The sequence below is a fragment of the Cyclopterus lumpus genome, chromosome 7 (assembly GCF_009769545.1).
Source record: "Cyclopterus lumpus isolate fCycLum1 chromosome 7, fCycLum1.pri, whole genome shotgun sequence".
Classification (NCBI taxonomy): domain Eukaryota; kingdom Metazoa; phylum Chordata; class Actinopteri; order Perciformes; family Cyclopteridae; genus Cyclopterus; species Cyclopterus lumpus.
Window position 1 is genome coordinate 17,591,030 of NC_046972.1, and position 19,877 is coordinate 17,610,906.

The 19,877-nt window shown below is 40.4% G+C and overlaps 1 protein-coding gene across 1 annotated transcript; it reads left to right on the forward strand.

Annotated features, from left to right (window-relative positions):
* Positions 1-1,096: 1,096 nt before the first annotated feature.
* LOC117733883 (ankyrin repeat domain-containing protein SOWAHA) lies at positions 1,097-19,540 on the forward strand. Its single transcript, XM_034537801.1, has 15 exons — positions 1,097-1,414; positions 4,677-4,738; positions 5,236-5,457; positions 6,133-6,255; positions 9,297-9,353; positions 9,739-9,840; positions 11,685-11,700; positions 11,773-11,864; positions 12,973-12,975; positions 15,138-15,224; positions 15,676-15,678; positions 16,082-16,084; positions 16,291-16,363; positions 16,666-16,761; positions 17,498-19,540. Exons 1-15 carry the CDS (start codon positions 1,282-1,284, stop codon positions 17,677-17,679), a joined length of 1,254 nt encoding a protein of 417 aa, XP_034393692.1. The 5' UTR covers positions 1,097-1,281; the 3' UTR covers positions 17,680-19,540.
* The last annotated feature ends 337 nt before the right edge of the window (positions 19,541-19,877 follow it).

The window sequence follows — 19,877 nt, forward strand, 5'->3', positions numbered from 1 at the left end:
CCATTTTCACTGGTGCGCACAGGAAGTGGAGAAGCTGGGAACCAGGGCCGTTTACAAGTATAAAACTCCTGATCCAAATGTATGTCTCTTACAACCAACAGTCCAAAACAAAACAGAAAATATTCACACTTGAGAGGATGGAACTGTTTAGTGTTTGCCATTTTTGCTTAAAATGTCTTGAACGATTAATCAGATACCAACAGTTTTGCTTTACAAGGTAATCTCCTAAGAAGGTGTAAATGCACGGCAAATATCGGATGAGGCCACGTTGAAGTTATCCAGGAGCACTCCTGCTCTGTAATTTAGAGGGTTGTTTGTCCACAATGTTGCAAATTGTTGGTCTGAACACACCTGACAAATGTGTTTCTCCACATATAAAACCTGTGACATCCATAAAGTATCAGCACTGAAGGAAACAATACTTACACATACTGATAAAAAGAAGGGGAGGTATCACTAAGTACATTTAATCAATGGCTGTACATGTACATCACATTTGTACTTGAGTATTTCCATGTAATGCCTCTTTTTACTTTTTACTGCACTACACTTATTTGATTACCTTTAATATCTTATCTTTCATTCATGATGACAGTATATAAAGTAAATAAACAAACTCCACCTTCACCAGCTGCAACACCACAGTAAAATACACATTAACGCATCACTGATTATAACCTAGTAATAAATTGGGCCTACACATTATTCAGAAATGGGACGTTCTGCTGAATGAGTACTTTCACTTTAAGTATATTTTGATGTCAATACTTTTGTACCTTTACCATTCACTTTTATTTCTACACCGTGTTAATACTATTTTATGGTTGTATTAGTACTTTTACTATCGTAACATATTTGAACACTTGCTCCACTACTGTAGAAAACCATATTAATAGGTATATCCTACCATCAAATTGCTCTCTTTAGGAACTACATGAAAATGAGACGTTCACGGTCACTTTCAATAATCAGTATAACTCACACACGCTTTTAGATAAACCTTTGTTTTATTGAGCAGATACGTTACATCCTAAGTAAGGCTGAGGTTGCAGAGTGAACAATAAGATGCTGGGGTCTTGAAAGGGTTAACGGGAGGAGGCGCAGCAGCTGCTCCGCTGGGTGGAGTGCAGTTTAGATAATGTAACGTTACTACAACAAAATTAGCCAAGAGGACATTATGGCGGTGTGAAAAGTATCCTTCCGCGAGAGTTAAGCGCATCTTTTCCAACGCAAACTCCTCCAGGTCGCCGCGGCAGAGACGTTTGTGAACCCTGAGCTGAGATGAGTGGTGTGAGGGAACAGGCGCTGCTGGATTATTTCTACTCCACCGGAGGCAGCTCAGGCAGAGTCAAAAACGCAGATATATTGAAGACATTTAAGCCCTTTATTGGCCACAGTGACGTGCAGTTACGTGGTAAGTAGCGAGTCGTTGTCTCGTGGTTTCAATTCGATGAAAATATTATATTATAACCAGAATAAATTTAAAAAAAGAAATATGTGTGGGGGCGCGGGGGAGGCATATGGTGCAGTCGCGCGGCATCGTTCACTACTCGGTACTGTGAGATGGCACGAATGTTAATTCACCCCACCCCTCGTTTTTTGGGGGGGGTAGGGGACGAGTAGGGTCGCATGTATTTAACGTTAAACGCAGCATTCAGTCCGCGTTTACAAACGGGGGTTTGAAGTTTGGGAGGGGGGTTGCATTAGTTCCTTTAGTTGTTCAGCAGACATCTGGTTCGCATAAAAATAAAAAAACACTCCAAACATCTACAGTTTCAGCAGGAATTGTGTCATTTCCTCCCCCAGGCCAGTTTCAGCTGCCTGGTAACCGAGCACAGGACCCATCACCAAACGCACCATCGTCACAGGACAGTGGCTCTTCTGACACAGCTGTGGTCCCTCTGCTAAATGAGGCGGAGATTCACGTTTTTTTTTTTTGGTTCTCTCCACGATTGTTAGAGATTAGTAGTAATACTTTATTTACCGTGTGGCTCTCTGCTGTTCCCCTCCACCCACCTACCTACTGTACAGATGCTTATGCAACCGTTCTGAATCATTGCTAAACACCGACAGTCCTCTCACATTTGGCTTCTTTAGGACACATGTTTTGGGGTTACGTGTTCACACCCAGCTCTATCTCGGCCATGTAATAAAAAGCCTGTCCTTCCCACTTCATTGCGTCACTATTTGACTTCTAAAAGAAGTAATAACAGAATCGTCCTGTTACTATAAAATGTTGAATATAAAAAGCAATGACATGTTGAATTGCTCAGCTAATACATTCAGGGTTGTTACAGTTACTTGTTGTTTTTTTGTCCTTGTTTTTAGCTGTGTGTCTGTTTCTGTTTAAGTAAACAGAGCAACGGAAAACAAATTCCTTGAATGTGTGCACATAGTTAGCCAATAAAGCTGATTCTGATATGTCCAATCACTTCACTTGGAGCTGCAATGAATAGTCAATTAATCAATAAGTTGATAGACAGACCATCAATTGGCAGCTATTGTTAGCTTAGTTATTGTTTCAGTCATTTTTAAAGCAAAATGACCCATTTTTAATAGTTACAGGTTCTCAATTATGTGAATGTTATAATTGTCATTGTTCATTGTACAGTAAATGTGGGTTTTTTGAACGGCGGGTCAAACAAAACAAGGCATTTGAATGGTCATTTTGACTTATTTTATAAACATCTATAATAAGAGATAATAATCAGATATGGGCCGATACTGATTTAAATAGCTGGATTGGGTATCTTGACAATGGAGCTGATATTTTTAATTCAATTCTATAATTATATACTAGTATAGACATTATATTCTGGAATTTATTGTTTAGGTTTTGGTCTATTGGTAGCTGCATTGAAAAGGTTTACACTGGAATTGTAATTCCAGTTAAATTTGAAGATCTTTTTACCAATTTATTATTTGAATTATATTGAACTATAATATTTACATCAATATATTTGTTTCATTTAGTTTTTTATAAAGTTAGGAAAGCAATATAGAAGTCAAGCCCGATGTGGCCTTACAAATTAAACATAATGATCACCGTTACTTCAACACAGTGAGGCAAACCTCACCAGGAGGGTCTAAAGTCTGCTAACATTAGCTAGCGTCCGCCACTAAAAGCTGTCGGTCATGCCAGATCAAGCAAGGCTTGGCATGCATTAGCTGAGCAATATTGTGTTTTACTGCTTATAAATATAACTGTTTTATTTGTGTCATTTATTCCCTCAAAATGCAGGACTGTTGAATAAGCTTGCATTAGTTGTAGCTAGTTTAACTCAACACTTGTCCCATTGCAGCCCTTAAAAGACAAAGCACATATCACTGACTAATGTCAAATAGCTTTGGCCCAGAAGACAAATAATGAGCTTGTAACGATTTTCAACTGTACTTTTACCTTTGGCACCCGCCTGACATACAAACATATTTGAACCTCCCTAAATGATTATCCAAAGTGACCTTGCATTGCCGTTGCGAGCACTGTCCAGATGCTATGTCAGCGCTGCAGTGGTTCACAGAGGTTTAGAGAGCTGCCTTGATACTCGGCCATCTGACATGTCTGTCCAATTACAAAAGTGCTTCCCAGACATTTGAAGTCTGTCGTAGCATGTGGTTGCAGATGTCGAGGTCGTAATTGTGATGATAGTCTTTTAATCATAATTAAGTCCACATGCATGACTGGATGTAGACCTCTAATGGGGTTGCCTTTTCATCAGATCGGAAAACTGGGGCATGGGTGGGAATGTGGCGGTGTCGGGGGGGGGGGGTGCGTGCACACGTGTGTGTGGTGCTTGTTTGTGCAGACCTTTGGCTAAGAAATAACTGGAATGTATACTATGTTATTCACTTTGGTGAGCAAGGAATTCTTTTGTTGAGACAGATGCAAGTGGCCGCTTCCTCTGGATTTCCTGTTGTTGTTGAGCGTGAGCGGTGCATCTTTCTCACTCCAAATGTTCTTTCCTTCCACATCAGGAAAAGGAAACACTTCAATTGTCCCCGAGCTGCATGCCCTTGTACACCTATGCATGAATGGAATACCTCCGCCCGGAAAATTCCTTGCTTGTGTAGCCAACATGGCTGCTTGATAATCAGCACAGTCAGCTCTTAATAACAGTCTGCTCACTGTTGTAAACAAAGGAAGATAGCTTTATCTGATGATGTCCATCAGCTTGTCCACTCTAGTTTGTTTTGGCCCACGGGAAAGATTTACTGGAGGTTTAAAGTAACTCAAGTGTTTGCCTTTGGGGATGCACTGTGATCTGTTTGGATCTTTGCTGGAGGGGGACCTCTTTCCTCTCCAGCTTGGCTTGCAGTGTTTTTTATTGAAGCAGCCGTTTCTTTGCAATGTGAGCTGCATCTTGCTTGGCCAGCCAGACGTATATACTGGAGAAAACCTCCCGTCTCATTACTCTTACACAAATCAGCAGACTGTAGCTCACCATCCACACGTCTTTTGTAAACAGATACCATTACTGTCTACTTGTTTCTGGAAATACTTTATTGTAAATCAAACGTAATTAAAGCTTTTTCTATTTCTTTCAGAGCTGAGTTGAGTTTGTGCAATTTATTTTGGCCCTCATTTGACATTTTTGGAGTTTGTGTTTTACTGAATACAAGAAATTAGAAGCTATATTTAGTTCTCAGTTATTCATAACAACTTTTTTTCCCTGCAGCTAAATACAGAGAGGAATTCAAGCTGATCATTGACCGAATCGCTGTGGTGAAGTCAGAGAATGTGAGTAAACTCCTGCTCCTATATGTCAACATTGTGGCATTAACAGGAACATGATTTGCTGATATTAAAGGTTGTTGTTACAGCTCAACTATCATGACTTAAAAAGGAGTTGTCCAATCGGTGTCTTTACAGAACAGTTTGTACTGATTTCCCCCAAGGGACTGCAGCTGCAGTTTTAATTTTCCTAGAAACTATTTTTATGACGTATTTTCAGATATCGACAAAGTTAATGAACAGTTTGTTCCACTGAAGGCCATAATTAGTTTAACCACATTGTATGTACAGAGTAAATAACCTGACTTTTGAGATCACATCTGTTGCTTCCTTTTCATTACAAAAATCAATCTATGAATATCCAAATATTGTTGCATTTTCCAAGTTGTCATCATCATGTACCTACAAGGAATGCATAAGAAAACACAGTGTAACCCACACGGCTGTGATCATCTTCCTACTTTTCAAAGGCAAATTGTGCTTATCGACTCCGTTTGTCACAGGGTGAGAAGTATCTCGTCCTAAAGAAGAAATATAGGCAAATGCTGCACGAGCGAGATGCCAAACATCCCGGGACAGACGGGGACGGACAGAGACGTTCGAGCCCAGGCCGAGCTCCGGCCACTGTACAATGGGACGCCACGGACGCCTCGACTTCTTCGCCTCACCAGAAGGAACAACAGCATGAGCCGATGTCATGTGGAGAGCCCAACGCTGCTGCAGAGGTGAATTTAAATTCTGATCGCTAGGTTATTCTTTTCTATTTGGACAAGCTGGTATGAGATTAGGCAGCAACTCTGGGTGCCAAATTGATGAATTTCCTATCACCCCAGCACATAGTGTTTGCTCTTTATGTGAATGACACATTTGTTTCTAAACAGGGCCATCTTTGTGAGTGTCCTCTGCCTTTTCTCTAAATGTGTCAGTATTTAATGACGGTTTACACAGAGATGCACTGTGGAGTAGAAAAATGCTCTGTTACTCAAATGCAAATCTAAGTTGGCCACTATGAGAACAAAGGGAAGGTCAAAGGACTTATGTCTTTACATAAAAGGCAGAGCCCTTTGAAACTAATGCATGGAAGCACTTGACTGTTGTGAAAATAAACACTATGTGCCGGTTTAATGCACAATAATCCTCTGGAAGTACTTTTACATATTGTTCCTGCAATAAACTTGAGCATTTAATCATAGATTTGAAAGATTACATGTATATTATGTTATTGGTTTAATGGTCTTGCACATGACTTTGCTCAAAAAGGCATTAAAATAAAAACATTATTTATCCACACCCAGATGGTGCAGGGAAGGGACAAAAACAGAGCTGTGTGTTAACCTTAGCCAGCACTTGCCACACCTAAATGTTTGAGTTTAAAGCACATAATGTCTACACTCCTGCAGGACCAGCAGACAGGAACAGCCTTCATGCAGCACGATGTTCTGCAACTTCCTGCCATCCCAACCCGGGAACCCTCGGCACAAAGCAACGGGGAAGATGAGCTGGACAAAGATTCAGGGTCAAAGGTGACAATCTGGCTGATTGAGAGGCAGTGCTGCTGACACTCGCTTTCCCTTTTGCACACTGTTCATTCTGTGCCACTTACAGTGCCAGTGATTGTAGGTTTGCATGCTGTATTTCATGTCTCAAGCTACATCACACCTTTTCTGGCCAAACGAGACAGCAAGAGGGAGAAATATGTTGAGACGAGGGTGCAATTTTATTAAAAGTCTCAAAAGTCATGTCACGTCGTAGTATAGTACTGACATGAAGACGGGAGGGCCAGAGTTGTGTTTTTTAAGATGCCCTTATTTGTGACATAAATTCATAGCATGCTGTGTTTGTGACTTTAGAGAAGCATTATTGTAAAGTTGTTCATGCTCTTCTTTAGACCAATGATTCCCAGCCAGGGGCCACTTCAACATTTGAAAAGAAAAGAAAGATTTGGTAAATGAAATATATCCACACATAAACAGGATTACAATGTACTGGAAGGCTGATTTTAAGTATAAATATAGGGGAAAACAACCCTAAGTATAGACAAATCTCAGATGTCTCGAAATTAAAAAATATTGGAACAAAGTCCAGTTTTATATAATAAAGTTTTATTCCAGACGGGATAAAGCTGTGAAACAGTATTTAGAACATCAAGTAGGACCGATGTTGGACAGACTGATGCCTGTAAACTATTATTGAAATTAGCGTGATGTGATCAGTGCTTGCTTACATTATGTTTGTATTTTTTAATTGTGGTGTAAATGGTTTTTTGGAGCTTTGTTTTTAATGTTACTGAAGCCATATACTTTACTAGTAACACAATTTACAACTTATTCAAACCTTTATGGGTTTGGAAATAATGACTTTGTAGTATAGCTATACTCTCACTAGTTTGCTTGTTTTTACTCATTAACCTAAAGCTCAAAAACAATTAGATGAAAATAAAATGTAAATGTTGTTTTATTACTGAAGGAAAAACTGACTTCTAGGTCACTCTCGTGGTTCCTCTGCTCCCCACCAGGTGGTGCTAAACAAATTACCTGGATTTATAACCTCCTGCAGTATGTGTTGAATTTGAGTGGGAGGAGGACCCAATGGGGGAGACTCTGCATTTAAATTAAGCTCTCTGTTATTATGTTAAGCAGCAACATGTTGGAACTCATTAGAAAGACAATAATCATTTGTGCCCATTAAAGAGATTGAGATTTATCCCAGAGAAAGATATGTGGCTCTCCTTGATGGCCTGCACAATCGACAGATGAAATATGTTGAAGTGTGTTAATATAGCACCAGCAATCAGATTAAGTGTGTTTGCTTAAGGTATTAGTCACACCAGTGAACTTTGTATTTAGGACACCCAGTGTGTGGACAGTTGTTCCACATTGAGAAGCTACCTGGCTGGTTTCACACACTATTCCTAATCACGACACCTGAGGCTGCAAGCTTTGCTCTCATGTATTTCTGCTCCCAAATGCAGGACGATCTTATGCGGCTGGTGAACTCCGCTTCCTTTAAAGTTTGGTTTTAATCAGTTTAAATTGCAATGGATTCAAATTAGAGCCCTGACATATCTGTATTGGGACATATGCATAAATAAATTGCAGCGCATGAATGCCAAAGATGTTTAAGGAAGTTTTGAAATGGTTGTGTCAATTTCATAATGTAGTTTGACCTCCAGAAAGAAAACAGAAATCTATTTTTGGACTGAAACATATCTAAACAACTGTAGTGTTCCTTATCCAAATGTTTATTTTATGCATTCATGTAAAAAAAAAGAAGATATCTAACTGTTGCATTTTTAAAAACCCGGAGGGAAAAAAGGCCTATTACCATGGGGATCCAATGTAACTGACATGAATTCAAGCTATAGCTTCAATCCCCTGCTAAGGAAGGACAACACTTCCCTTTCAGCCTGAGGGAGATTAGCATTTGAGATTAATTAATTTTGCTTATTGTCACTTTTGACTACAGTAATGTTGGACAGATGGTGATCCGCCTGATTCTCTGTGTTGACCTTCTGGCTTTCCCTCTAGCACCACAATCAGGTTGAAATTCATGGTTTTGGACAACTATCCAATTTCAGAAGAAAAATCTGAAATTGCTCCAAGAAAACTGATGACTTTCCCAGCCGAAGCACAATTACTATTTTCTCTGTTTTACGTTATAGTAAATGTAATATCGAGTTTTGGACTGTTGGTCTGACAAAACCTTGTAGAGATCAGCTTGAGCCATAGAACATTGTGATGTGCATTTTATGATAATTCAAAGACTTGACGAATAACTGAAAAAATAATCAACAGATGAATCATTAGTGAAAATAATAGTCGCAGCCCGCAAAACATCTAAAACTAAAATGTATGAAGAATAAAAAAAGAGCTCTTGTAGCTGATCAGTCTTTCCCTTCATGCCCAACGATGTTTCAGTTGTTATTAATGTTCTCCACCAAAAGTTAAAAAAAGGGCATGCCAGAGTGGAATAGGCTGAAAAAATACAATCCCTCCACTTTTCATGTTCAGTCCACTGATGTGTGGCAGTTTGTGCAAGAGACTTGAAAGGGCTGAGTGTTTTAACATCATCTCTCTGTTTGATCTGAGAACAATTTGCAATCACGTCGAGGAAAAAGAAAGAAAAAAAAAACCTCTCAACTCTCACATGAATCACCCTATGGGACACTTTTATAAATGGCTCGATGGCTGTGTTCATTTGTTTCCTCTTCTTTCTCTTGAGACTAAAATGGTGACAAAAACACATGGCCTGACTGTAGGCGTGTTGTTTTTTTTGGTTAATTGTTAATTGGATTGTTATTCATTACCCCTTATGTGTGAAACCGGCACCTTTGTCTCGCTGCCTCATTACCTCTCTGTCTGTCTGACACCCTTCGGTCACGTCTCGTCAGCTGGGAAACATCACAGCAGTGTGACCCGTGCGTGAAAATGGATGTGTGTGTGTGTGTGTGTGTGTGTGTGTGCCCTGTGATGCTGGATCTTGCTGAGTGACCATTATGACTGATACAGCACAGTTAACGTTTTATCACAGCTGAGTAATAGTCGGGTCTTTTCGTGTCTTTCAGTCCGAGTCCGAGCAAGACGATGAGTGTACGGGCAGTATGGGCTCCACTGCTGTCGCTGTAAGTCATTTTCCTTCCTCCCTTGTATTATTTACTTATTCCAAAGGGTTAGAGCAGTTATAAGCGATACATTTGATAGACGATCGTTAGGGTTTGGTCTTGGACATGTCACCACTCGATCCCTTTAAACCAATAACAAAAGTAAACTCATAAACTGCTGAACTTTGTGCAATGTGATCATGGGTGTCTCCCACTGTGTGTCAGTTGGCTGTGACTCAGTCATTTGTAGGAAATGGATTAGAGGTTTGTAGCTTCAGCACAATCAATAGAGCCCACAACAGGATGTGGACAGTAGTGTGTATGTGTGTGTGTGCGTGCGCGTGTGTGTGCGCGTGTGTGTGTGTGTGCGCGCACATCTGAGCTCTCCCTCCCCTGCCTGTGATAGCTGGATCCTATAGAGAAGGAGTGGATCTACTCCGCTGCAGGTGCTCGAGTCCCTGACCTCTCTCATCTGCTCAGACAGGACCCCTCGCTGGCAAACAAGAAGGTAACGCCACCCTAAATGGACATGGGGTCTGTTTTTGTATATATTTGTGGCCATTTGTTTGTAATAATTACATCTGTATGTGGCAATATCGATATCACAAAGGCTGACTATCAAAAAAAACACGGCAATCAAATGATCAGACATCTTAAAAACCCAGACCAATGCTAGCCAAACTTAACTAGAAGGAAACAACTCGATACAAAATGATTTCCCACGAGCGGAGAGCCCATTCAAAACGGGCCTGTTCGGAACGGGCTGATTGCGCGGCTGTTCTTTAGCAAGCGACAGAGAGCGAGCTGTACTAATAAATGGTTCACGTATATCTCAAGAGCTCGCACTCGACACAGCAAAACACCCGCCAAGTCAATCGGATGATTGGTTGTGGAGAAAATTAAAAAGGACAGACGACCAGAGGCTTCTTCCATTTTAGTTTGATAAATCGTCCCATGTCTCTCGAGGGGCTGCTATGACCTGCAGGGCAAGAGCCAGGAGGGTCAATCGTTGTGGCATTGTGTCAACTTTTTGTTTTAAGAATGTAATCAGTGAAAAACACACAAATTGTCCTTGAAATGTTCTGTAAAACTCTTCAGAAAAGTGAAAGATCTGGTGTGTTGCTTTACTCTTTGATCCCCATTTCGTTTTGACAATACTTTTGGCTATTTGGTTGTGATAAAGCATTGAGTTGTGCCCTCTTCAAACAGAGACTACTGAAGTGTCTCCAATGGAACATTGTAAAACAAACAGCCTGTCCATGATGTGGCCCTCGCCTTGCAGGTTGTAGTGGTCCCTCAAGAGTCTCCCGTCGTGAACATCCAACCCAGTTCACAGACCTCATGGCTCAACTTTAACCGACTGTACTAATTACAGGTGCACTCGGTTTCCATTGCAACAAGTGACTTTGACTGACATATCAGGTTTGTTCACTTTCAGTTTAACCTCCAAACAAACTGATTCAGATAATCCGACAAAGCTGTTGGCTTGTTTACAAATAAAGGCCATTTCTGGAGAAGGACCAAAGGACAACTAACCTTGTAAGCAACTCAGGACCTTCACCTGTATTTCAAAGCAGAAAAATCAGAGAATGAACTACACGAACGCTTCAAGTAACAAAGAAGTCCCGGCACCAGGGGATAGTGCTTTCCAATGATCCAGGAACTATTGGGGTGTACAGCTTCATTCACACAACAACAGAAGTACTAGGTGCCTCGAGTACCACTGACATTTTTCCTGATGTTTATTAAAATAGTTATGTCTTCCCAATTAGTAAAAAAAAAAAAAAAGAGTAAGATAGTTCCAAAGAATGTGAACGAGAGAGTAGAGAGAGCTATTCAATGAGAGCTGCATTAAGAGGAGAAAGGGCTAAACGAGAGAAAATAAAAACCTTATTTGTATAAATTGTTTCACGACTGTTACGGTCTAAACACTCAGATCATTGGTCCTGTGGAGGGAGAAGCTTTTTGTCTCCTTACATCTATTTAAAAATACACAGAACAGCGTGATGTCGAGTCTGTGTTTTTGTTTTATAATTTCTGAAAATGTATTTTGTTTGCACTTTTATTTGTCTTCAGTCTAATTTTCCTAATCTTGCCGTAAACAGGAATGTACAACAGGGACCTTTAATTTCCTTGTTTAGTTCCTTTGGTTCAATACTTCATTGCCAGTCTGTTCCCACATCTTATCAAAACTATGCAAATAATAATCCTTTAATGTAAGACGAATAAAGTGATCAAACATGAAAGTAGACACATTTTTTATTTAAAAAACAAACCGTTTCAAGTGGTTGGATACATGGTTTCACTAATTTATGCTTTTGTGTCTTTTTTGTTTGCGGGGGGTCGAACCAGGACTTTACCTCAGTGAGTTTCTGATACTTTGATACAAAAATAGCTCCAGACTTAATGTGACATGTTGCACGTTGAGGTGTATATGTAGTTATTAACAACTACTCTGTTCTTGGTTGTTTTCTTTTCATTTTGACACACTTTGGCTCTCGACACTGCGACTACAACCATCCTGCTCAGGGGGTAAGTTTCATTATAACACCTCCTGCAGCCTGTTGTGTCTTGCATTCAAACTGACCATATTATTATCTCTACGTTTCTTGATCTTTCATCTGTGATTGGGTAGTTCAGACCGCACAATGACACTCACTGTCGGACTTGCTATGTTTTGCTTGTGTAACTTTCACATGCTCACTCTGCCGAGACTTTTCCCTTAATAGTATTCTGAGAACCCTGTGTTAAAACATCCAGATCATGCATTTCAAAGGTCCACTATCAAAAGGATTATGAAAGATAGCTTTTAGCTCCTGTGCCCCCCTGACAACCTAAATCCTTTTATTTGTCTCCCTGTGCGCTTAAGAGATTTGAGCTCATGTTTGTTGTCCCTCCCCTGTGTCACAGTTCTCACACTGTCCTGTGACCATGGCAGACCACCTTCTAAGAGCAGCCCTAAGCCTCTGCCATCCACACCCGGACAAGATAGCATGGCCGCCATTGAAGTGCAGGGAGATGTGGGGGGTGGGGATTAAGGAGAGTCTTAATGCCCCACAAAGACTTCACCCACTTAAAGATAATCTGAAAGTAATAGAACAGGCTGGGATTAATTGTAGAACAATGCTGGTTGTGTCCCTGGGAAGGTGCTAAATCCCCCTCAGGCCTCTTTGATGTTCCTTTTGGCCCTCAGCCTTTCCCTGTTCCGCGGAGGTGGATGCCTTTCCAGAGATAACGTGCAGAGATACCAAGAATCACAAGACTCACAAGAACAAGTTTTTAAAACCAGTTAGAACTCAGATCAAATATAGTGTCATGTCCTCGCTTTGCTCAACAGAAGTTGCGTTAAGTGTTTAAAATATAAGGCTTTAAATCACATGTTTGACCAGGACTGAAGGGATTACTCTCCATCCTGGGAGGACTTAAGCGTTTCCTGTTCTGACCAAATGTTTGTTGGGCTCAGATGATCTCATAGAAAACGTGAAGTTGCTTAAAAGTGAAGCCAGGTCAGAAGCCCCTCGATCTCACCGAAGCCAAACCCGCCTCACTCCGAAGTCTAACGCTTTTTTTTTCTCTCTCCCGGCTCTCCTCGTGACGCGGGCCTCGGTTCCTGTTGTGACGAACTTCCTCTGCCACACAGTTTGTAAGTACATCATTGGCCCATCACTCCTCTCTGCCTCTCCTCCACATCAAGTGTCAGGCCCACTGGCCATTGTGTCGCCTGTTGATGGGAGTCCCCTTTTGGCCACCACTTCCCTCACTGGGGAGCGCGTGGCGGGGACAGGGACGTCCCTGAGTGATTGGACAGGTGGCCACCCCAGTGGGCAGGAACAGATTCGAGAGGCGCAGGAAGGGAAGACGCTGCATCCTGTTCGGCCTCGTCCATCACTCCTGCTCACTGGGAGGCCCGCCGAGCCGCCACTCATAGAGCCCTTTGGCCAATCTGTCTTAAGATGTGACAGGGGACAGACAAAAGAGATGGAGATACTTGAGCCAGACAGCATCCATCACAATATGTCTCCCAGACGCCCGACACTCAGAGGTGCAGCTACCTATCGCTCCCTCGGTGGACACAAGCAGACATTTTTCTCTGGTCAGCTGTTGGACAGGGTTGTTGTGCTACGATTAGCACAATTAGCAGCATAGCTTCGAAACACAAAAGGACCTGTGTGCTGTCCAAGCAGCGTGCTCGCACCAGTTTGTGCCTCTGATGTATTATCATCCCATTCAAAATCACAGAGCTAAACATCTGCTTCTCTGCTAAATAAACGCCTGGTGATGTCATTTAGCAACACATACAGCTGTTCTGAGGGTATTTACAGAATCCTCAAAGAGTTTTCTAACCTTGGGGATGAAAAGAATAGTCTGTCCTCCGTAACAAGAGAAACACATTTAAACCAGTATCAGAAATGACTTTTTTGTACAATAGATGAAAATTAAGAAAATACAACGATATAGACAAATATAACTCCAGTAAAAAACAAATTACATTTTGAATAAATTAAATCAAGGACATATGTCTTTTTCCAGATGTTCTCTTTGTTTGGATTAGGGGGAAGAGACACAATTTGGGAAACAAGTTGAAATCATAATCTTTGTGTTTGAAGAGTGTGGATTTTGAGGACATCTGTAAGTTTGTGTTCTTTAAAGATTGACAGTTTGGTTTTTCCAGGATGCTTCTATTATCTTAATCGCAGAGACAAAGATTAATGGAGAGGCATAAACTAGCTAGCCATAAATGACGTGTGTTCAAAAACACAAGGTATTGTTTCAGCACGCTGTGGAATCAAACAGCTTTGCTATGAAAGTTATGATTGTTTTTATCAGCACATTTCATGCTACGCAGGTAGCAGCGCTAAGGTCAGAGGTTCAGGACATTATTTGAACACGGTGTGATTCTGTTTTCAAATTACAAACGATTTCAAATGTTATGCAAATTCTGTTTAACATACAGCCGTTCAATTATCCAGACACACTTTATTTTTAAAGTTCAACCTTGTTGCAATTGGATCAATATCTCTTATCTCAACAACTTTTCAGGAGGTCACGAAAGTAGTTTTCATCTCGTCCAATCAAAGACACAAGATAAAAAATATTGAAGTGATCAGGTTTTCATCTATCCACGGTTAATATGTCCTTCTGATGGTTACTGTTTGATTCACTGTGTGACTCAGAAGGGGTGGATGTAGTTACTTAGCGGACATCTGCACCTAGACTCCGCTTTCACCTGTTGATAGCCCATAATTACGCTGCTTAAAGAGTGGAGGAAAAACTGTGGAGATCACAGTTCTAGTGCGACAGGTGGATGTGGTTTGCATGTGTGTTTTTTTCGGTGTGTGTTGTACACATACATGTGTCTATTATTTTCACTTCTTTGCATGTGGACATGTGGGTGTCGTGTTGCGGGGGCCCATGTTTTACTCCTTGACGTGTGCTGACAGTAGTGCGCTGATGTCTGGGTGGGTCTCCACTCTGCAGGTCACACTAACATCATCAATCTTCCCCCCGGTGACAGGCGGCTGGGCCCCCCCAACTGTGGGCACAGTGCTGTGTTGTTTTGTAATTAGGCTCTGTTAGATGGCAGGAAACCATCTCTCCATCCCTCCTTCTCACCATCCCTCCATCCGTCCACTCCCCTCTGTGCACAGCTGGCCTTCTGCCCTCACATGGCCAATAAGAAGCTGGCACGCTCAGCTTAGACAACTTGTGATGATGCTAAAGCATTTACAATGCCTGACAATAATAGTACAGGAGATTGTCGAGGAAGTGCATTTTATGAATGACTTCTTTCCTCATTGCACACAGACAGCTCTGCACTGGGCTGCCAAACATGGCAACGAGGACATGGCCGCTCTGGTGGCTAACGCGGGTGCTGATGTCAACATCAAATCAGTGAGTGCGTTTTTATTTATACATTTATAAAATATATATAAATTACAGCGGAAAAGAGGTTATTCATTTTTAGATCATGATTTTAAAGAGGCACTATGGCTATGAACAGTAGCCAAGATATCCTGACTTTTAGTCCTGAACATAGGTCTAGTCTAAACTTACCCGAACCTTAAACCAAGTCTTCACCTTAAGTCCCCGCAATGTGACTGCGCAATAGGGCTGGGCGATATGGAGAAAATATAACGTCACAATCTTTTAACCAAACACCTCAAGATCGATATTAAGACAATCTTGTTTGGTTGACAATTGGTGCTTTTATAAAATATTTACATAATGTAAATCGTAAACTATATGTCAAATTAGTCGAGTACCCCTTTATTTCAGGTCACAATGAATTTAGGTTTTCCATGCAACATCACTGATTTATTCATGGTATTCTTCTTTCTTGCAGCATGTGAGTATCCAGGCATTAATCAGGAAGTGATGGGTATGTACAGTAAGTTGTTTGATTTGAACTTGAAACAAAAGGACAGCTACATGGCTGCTGGTTTCTTCTTCTGTGCCCTTCAGTGATGTAATGCTCCTAAAGGATCCAGCTGTGCAAATGTATCACAGCAGCTCGTGTTGTCGGGCTGCGGGAGTACTCCGCTAATAAATCATGTCATGTCATGTTAATTGTTTCCCAAAACAGTGCGTCTATTTACCAGCATGCACAGCGCTAGAACTATGCAATTTTCAGCAAATTACCAAGCAATTATGTTTTTATCATTATCTTATGTTTCTATAACCTTTGCTAATTTGTATATTTTTTTTCCACATTGTTTTCATTGGCTGTGTTTGGGCCTGGGAAACCCTAGGGGGTAGGTACTAAACCCTTTCCAGCACTTTGCCACACGTATGCCCCTGAACTCAACATAAAGTAAAAATGTCAATTCATTTAAACTCCTTTAATGTGTCAATTAAGCGTCTGTCCAGGGTGTGTTTGCATGCTCCACCACATCATCACTGTCCCCAAAATGAGAATAATTATGAAGTTCATGATGCATGTTTTGTTTTTGATCTGCAGGGATATACACCTTTACACATTGCAGCGTTACATGGTCATCGGCATATTCTAGACCTGCTCATCGTGACGTATGGTAAAAACGTATACAGATCAAATACATAATTGAAGAATTTCATTTATATATTAAAATAATCCTTATTTTGTATCTCAACTGAACAAAATATAAGAATCTTAACTGGTAAATAGAGTTGTTTAATTACTAATTTAATGTGAAATACATGATTTTACAAGACAAGTACAGAACATCTGTTTAAAAGGGACAATGAGTATTTTTGTTTACCTATGGATCATGAATTCTCTCTTAAAGCTTTAGGTTTAAGGTGTCTGCCAAGACTATAGTCTCACCTTTCAGAGATTACTTTTTTTTCTCATCAGGGGCCAAAGAAAACTTAAGGGACAACAGCGGCCATTTTGCCTCCCATTATCTGAACATCAAAGAACCAGAGGGTTCAGAAGAAGACTCCGACCTGCGTGAGTGACTCTTACTTTAAGTGTTAGGTTTCTATAAATATGTTACAATGTATTACTTTGGTGGTTTAATGTTTTTATTTTTATTTTTTTACTATGCTTCTCTATGTTTGGGCATTCCCTGAAGCACCTGGTGACAAATAAAAAGGACTTCACTGCAGCATTTTGTTTAGAAATTTAGTCATGGGCTCGCATTTCTCCTGAGAAAGAGTTAGGTATGAAATGTTCACAGTTAGTTAAAGTATTTCAATTGTTTTGTCTTTGTTAAAACTGAAGTACAACATTTTAATTTGAATACATTTGTAAAACAAAGTCAAATGTGCTGTTTTTATTCAAAAGAAAAGTTGATCAGTTTGTGTCATTTCTTTCTCTGCAAAAGTTAGAGGAAAAGATCAGTACCACCAAATAAAAGAAAACGATTGATACCACTGTCATATCTGTCTGTTGATTGCAACGCTATACTGGCAGCAGCTGGTTAGCTTACCTTAGCATAAAGACTGGAGGCGGGCGGAAACAAACTAAATCTTACCTCCATTCATTATTTTACTGTCACATATTGAACAAAAATATCAACAACCAGAATACACTGCATTTGAAGCCCCGAAGCTTCATGAGGCTACAGCCGTCCTCCACTAGCGTTTCTAAAAATACATTTATCCATCATGTTTGAATGTTATATCTATATATATATAAGTTTAGTTTAAGCTTTTCCCTGATCATGTTTTCTTTTGTTTTGTAGGAATCTCTGTGTTTCAAGTCACTCAAGCCAGAGAACCGAACAGGAACAGGAAGTTGGCATCGTTGTTTCACTCCAAGAAAAAGTGGGGCTCAGCCGAGGAGCTGGCTCCGATCGAGGAGGAGAGGACGGCGTCGCACCAGCTCGTCCTTCCTCCATTCAGACCCAGAAAATTCTCCCGCTGAGAAAGACGACGGGGACGACTGTGCCAGGTGTCCCACACTCACGCGTCCACTTAAACCTTACAAGCATACATATTTACACACATGATGTTAACCTGAGTATATACAATGGGAGTGTAATGTGTGTGTGTATTTGTTATGCACACACATACACTCAACACTTACAACGCATATACCGATACTTAAATACACAATCACAGCTCATCCCATTATATTGAATACATATGCTTTGGCATTATATAGGAGGTGCTGCAGATGATGCTTTGCTTATATGTGTATTCGCAATATTTATGCTTACCATAAAAGTATTTCTTGAAGCCTTTACATTTTAATGAGTGCTGATGATCCAATTTCAAATGAACTCAGGCCACATCGATTCTTTAAGCTCGTCATCGCCTTTTGTTTGCGTTAAAGACGACAAGTAGACAATTGGACTGCGAAGATGTCCAGACATCCTCACTTTCACTTTCAGTGAGGATGATGAGGCTACAGTAAAAATATATTAAAATAAGCAGATTCATCTTTTTGTAAAGGAGCACACTGGTTTGTATGTTTTGGTATTAAAAATAATTTGTACTTGCTTAACATTTTCTATAACATACCACAACATACTCAATTTGCAAAGTAAACTACATTGTGAACATTCTCCTTTTGTATTGAGTTAATAATTATAAAATCACAACTAAGGGGTCAACTAAGGGACAGAACGAAAGGTATTGGGAAGGGGGGTGAACCTTCTTGGTTTAACCAGCATGAACCTTGACAGCGTTTTTACTATTTTATTTAAACTTTAATAATACAATTAATCTGCAGGGGAAACTAAAATGAAACTGAAATATAAATCTGCCCCCCCCCACCCCCCACCCAAAAGGTCAGAATGGCCTTCCTAAAGCATAAGAATAAATTCACAACCCTCCTCCCCCTTTTCTGACCCACCTCCCTCCTTGTTGTACTGTCCCTTATGACAATGAGATCTTATTAATTGTGCAACTCCATCAGCTGTGATGCATTTCTGTTCACCAAGTGTGTTTTTGTGCTTATTGTTGGTTTTTCCAAGTAGCTTTTGAATGCAGCGCCGCTTGCCAGCAAAGTTATATTTATCCATGAATGAATGCCGCAACAAAGCAAATGTTTTTTATTTTTTACTAATTAGCTATTTTAAGCTAGTTTCCAGTACATTTTCAAACTGTACTTAAGACAGTAGCTTCTTGGGAGGAAGCCCATATGTCTAAAAAGTAACACTATGCTTTGCAAAATGTTTGGCAGTAAAGTGTTTGTTTAATTTTGTAGTTAATGGGCTACAAATAAAACCACAAGTATTAATCTGGGCCAAGAGACATTTCAAAGCACCAGAAGGTTTCAGACATAGTTTTCTCTGTTGTAAAAGATGCTCGTTGTAACTATTTGTTCATAATTCAGTTGTGGGAGACATGTTTTTTTTAAGATAAGATTGTATAATCTAAACTAGAAATAAAACTGCCTCCATTACATCTTTTGCACACTATTTATATAATGAAGGTATTTTGGTATTAAACTATATTTTATATCAAACAGTATATTTGTACTTTTATTCCTCATTCACACTGTTTTTGCAACTGCATTGTTCACTTTGAACACAGTTGAAAGTCATTGTGTGTCTAATACATCAACTTCCAGAGAAGCAGAGAAGAAGAAGAACAACTTGTGATAATGCTTTCCCCCCCTTTCTTTCAATACAATAACCTTAGTTTTTTAAGCCGCCTTTGATCTTACTATAACTACCTGACTCTGTGGGCTACAGATGGAGTAAATATGGGGCCTGCTAACTCTCCATACGGCTTTAGACCTTAATTCCTGATTAGCTGAAAAGGGCAGCACTTGCTTCTGGGTCTTGGATATCAGACGACACAGAGGGGAACAGAGGCAAGTGTTTTTGTGCTTCATTTTTGAAGCGAGGATGTTTGGGGGATAAGAGGGAGTTTCTGTAATAGATACTTATCTTACTGCCCTCAAGCCCCTCAAACAAAGTCCCCCTCTGAAGAGATTATAACCCAGGGAGGGCACATTAACTCTAATCCGATGCTTTGAGGCCTTGCACCCCCATACCACCCTCTGCCCCACTTATTTCCACCCTTCTGTTGTTGGGGGGCTACCTTGTATCTAGTGCTTGTATGAGTAGGGCCTGTGGCTACACACGAGGGTTGTGTGTGTGCGCATGTATG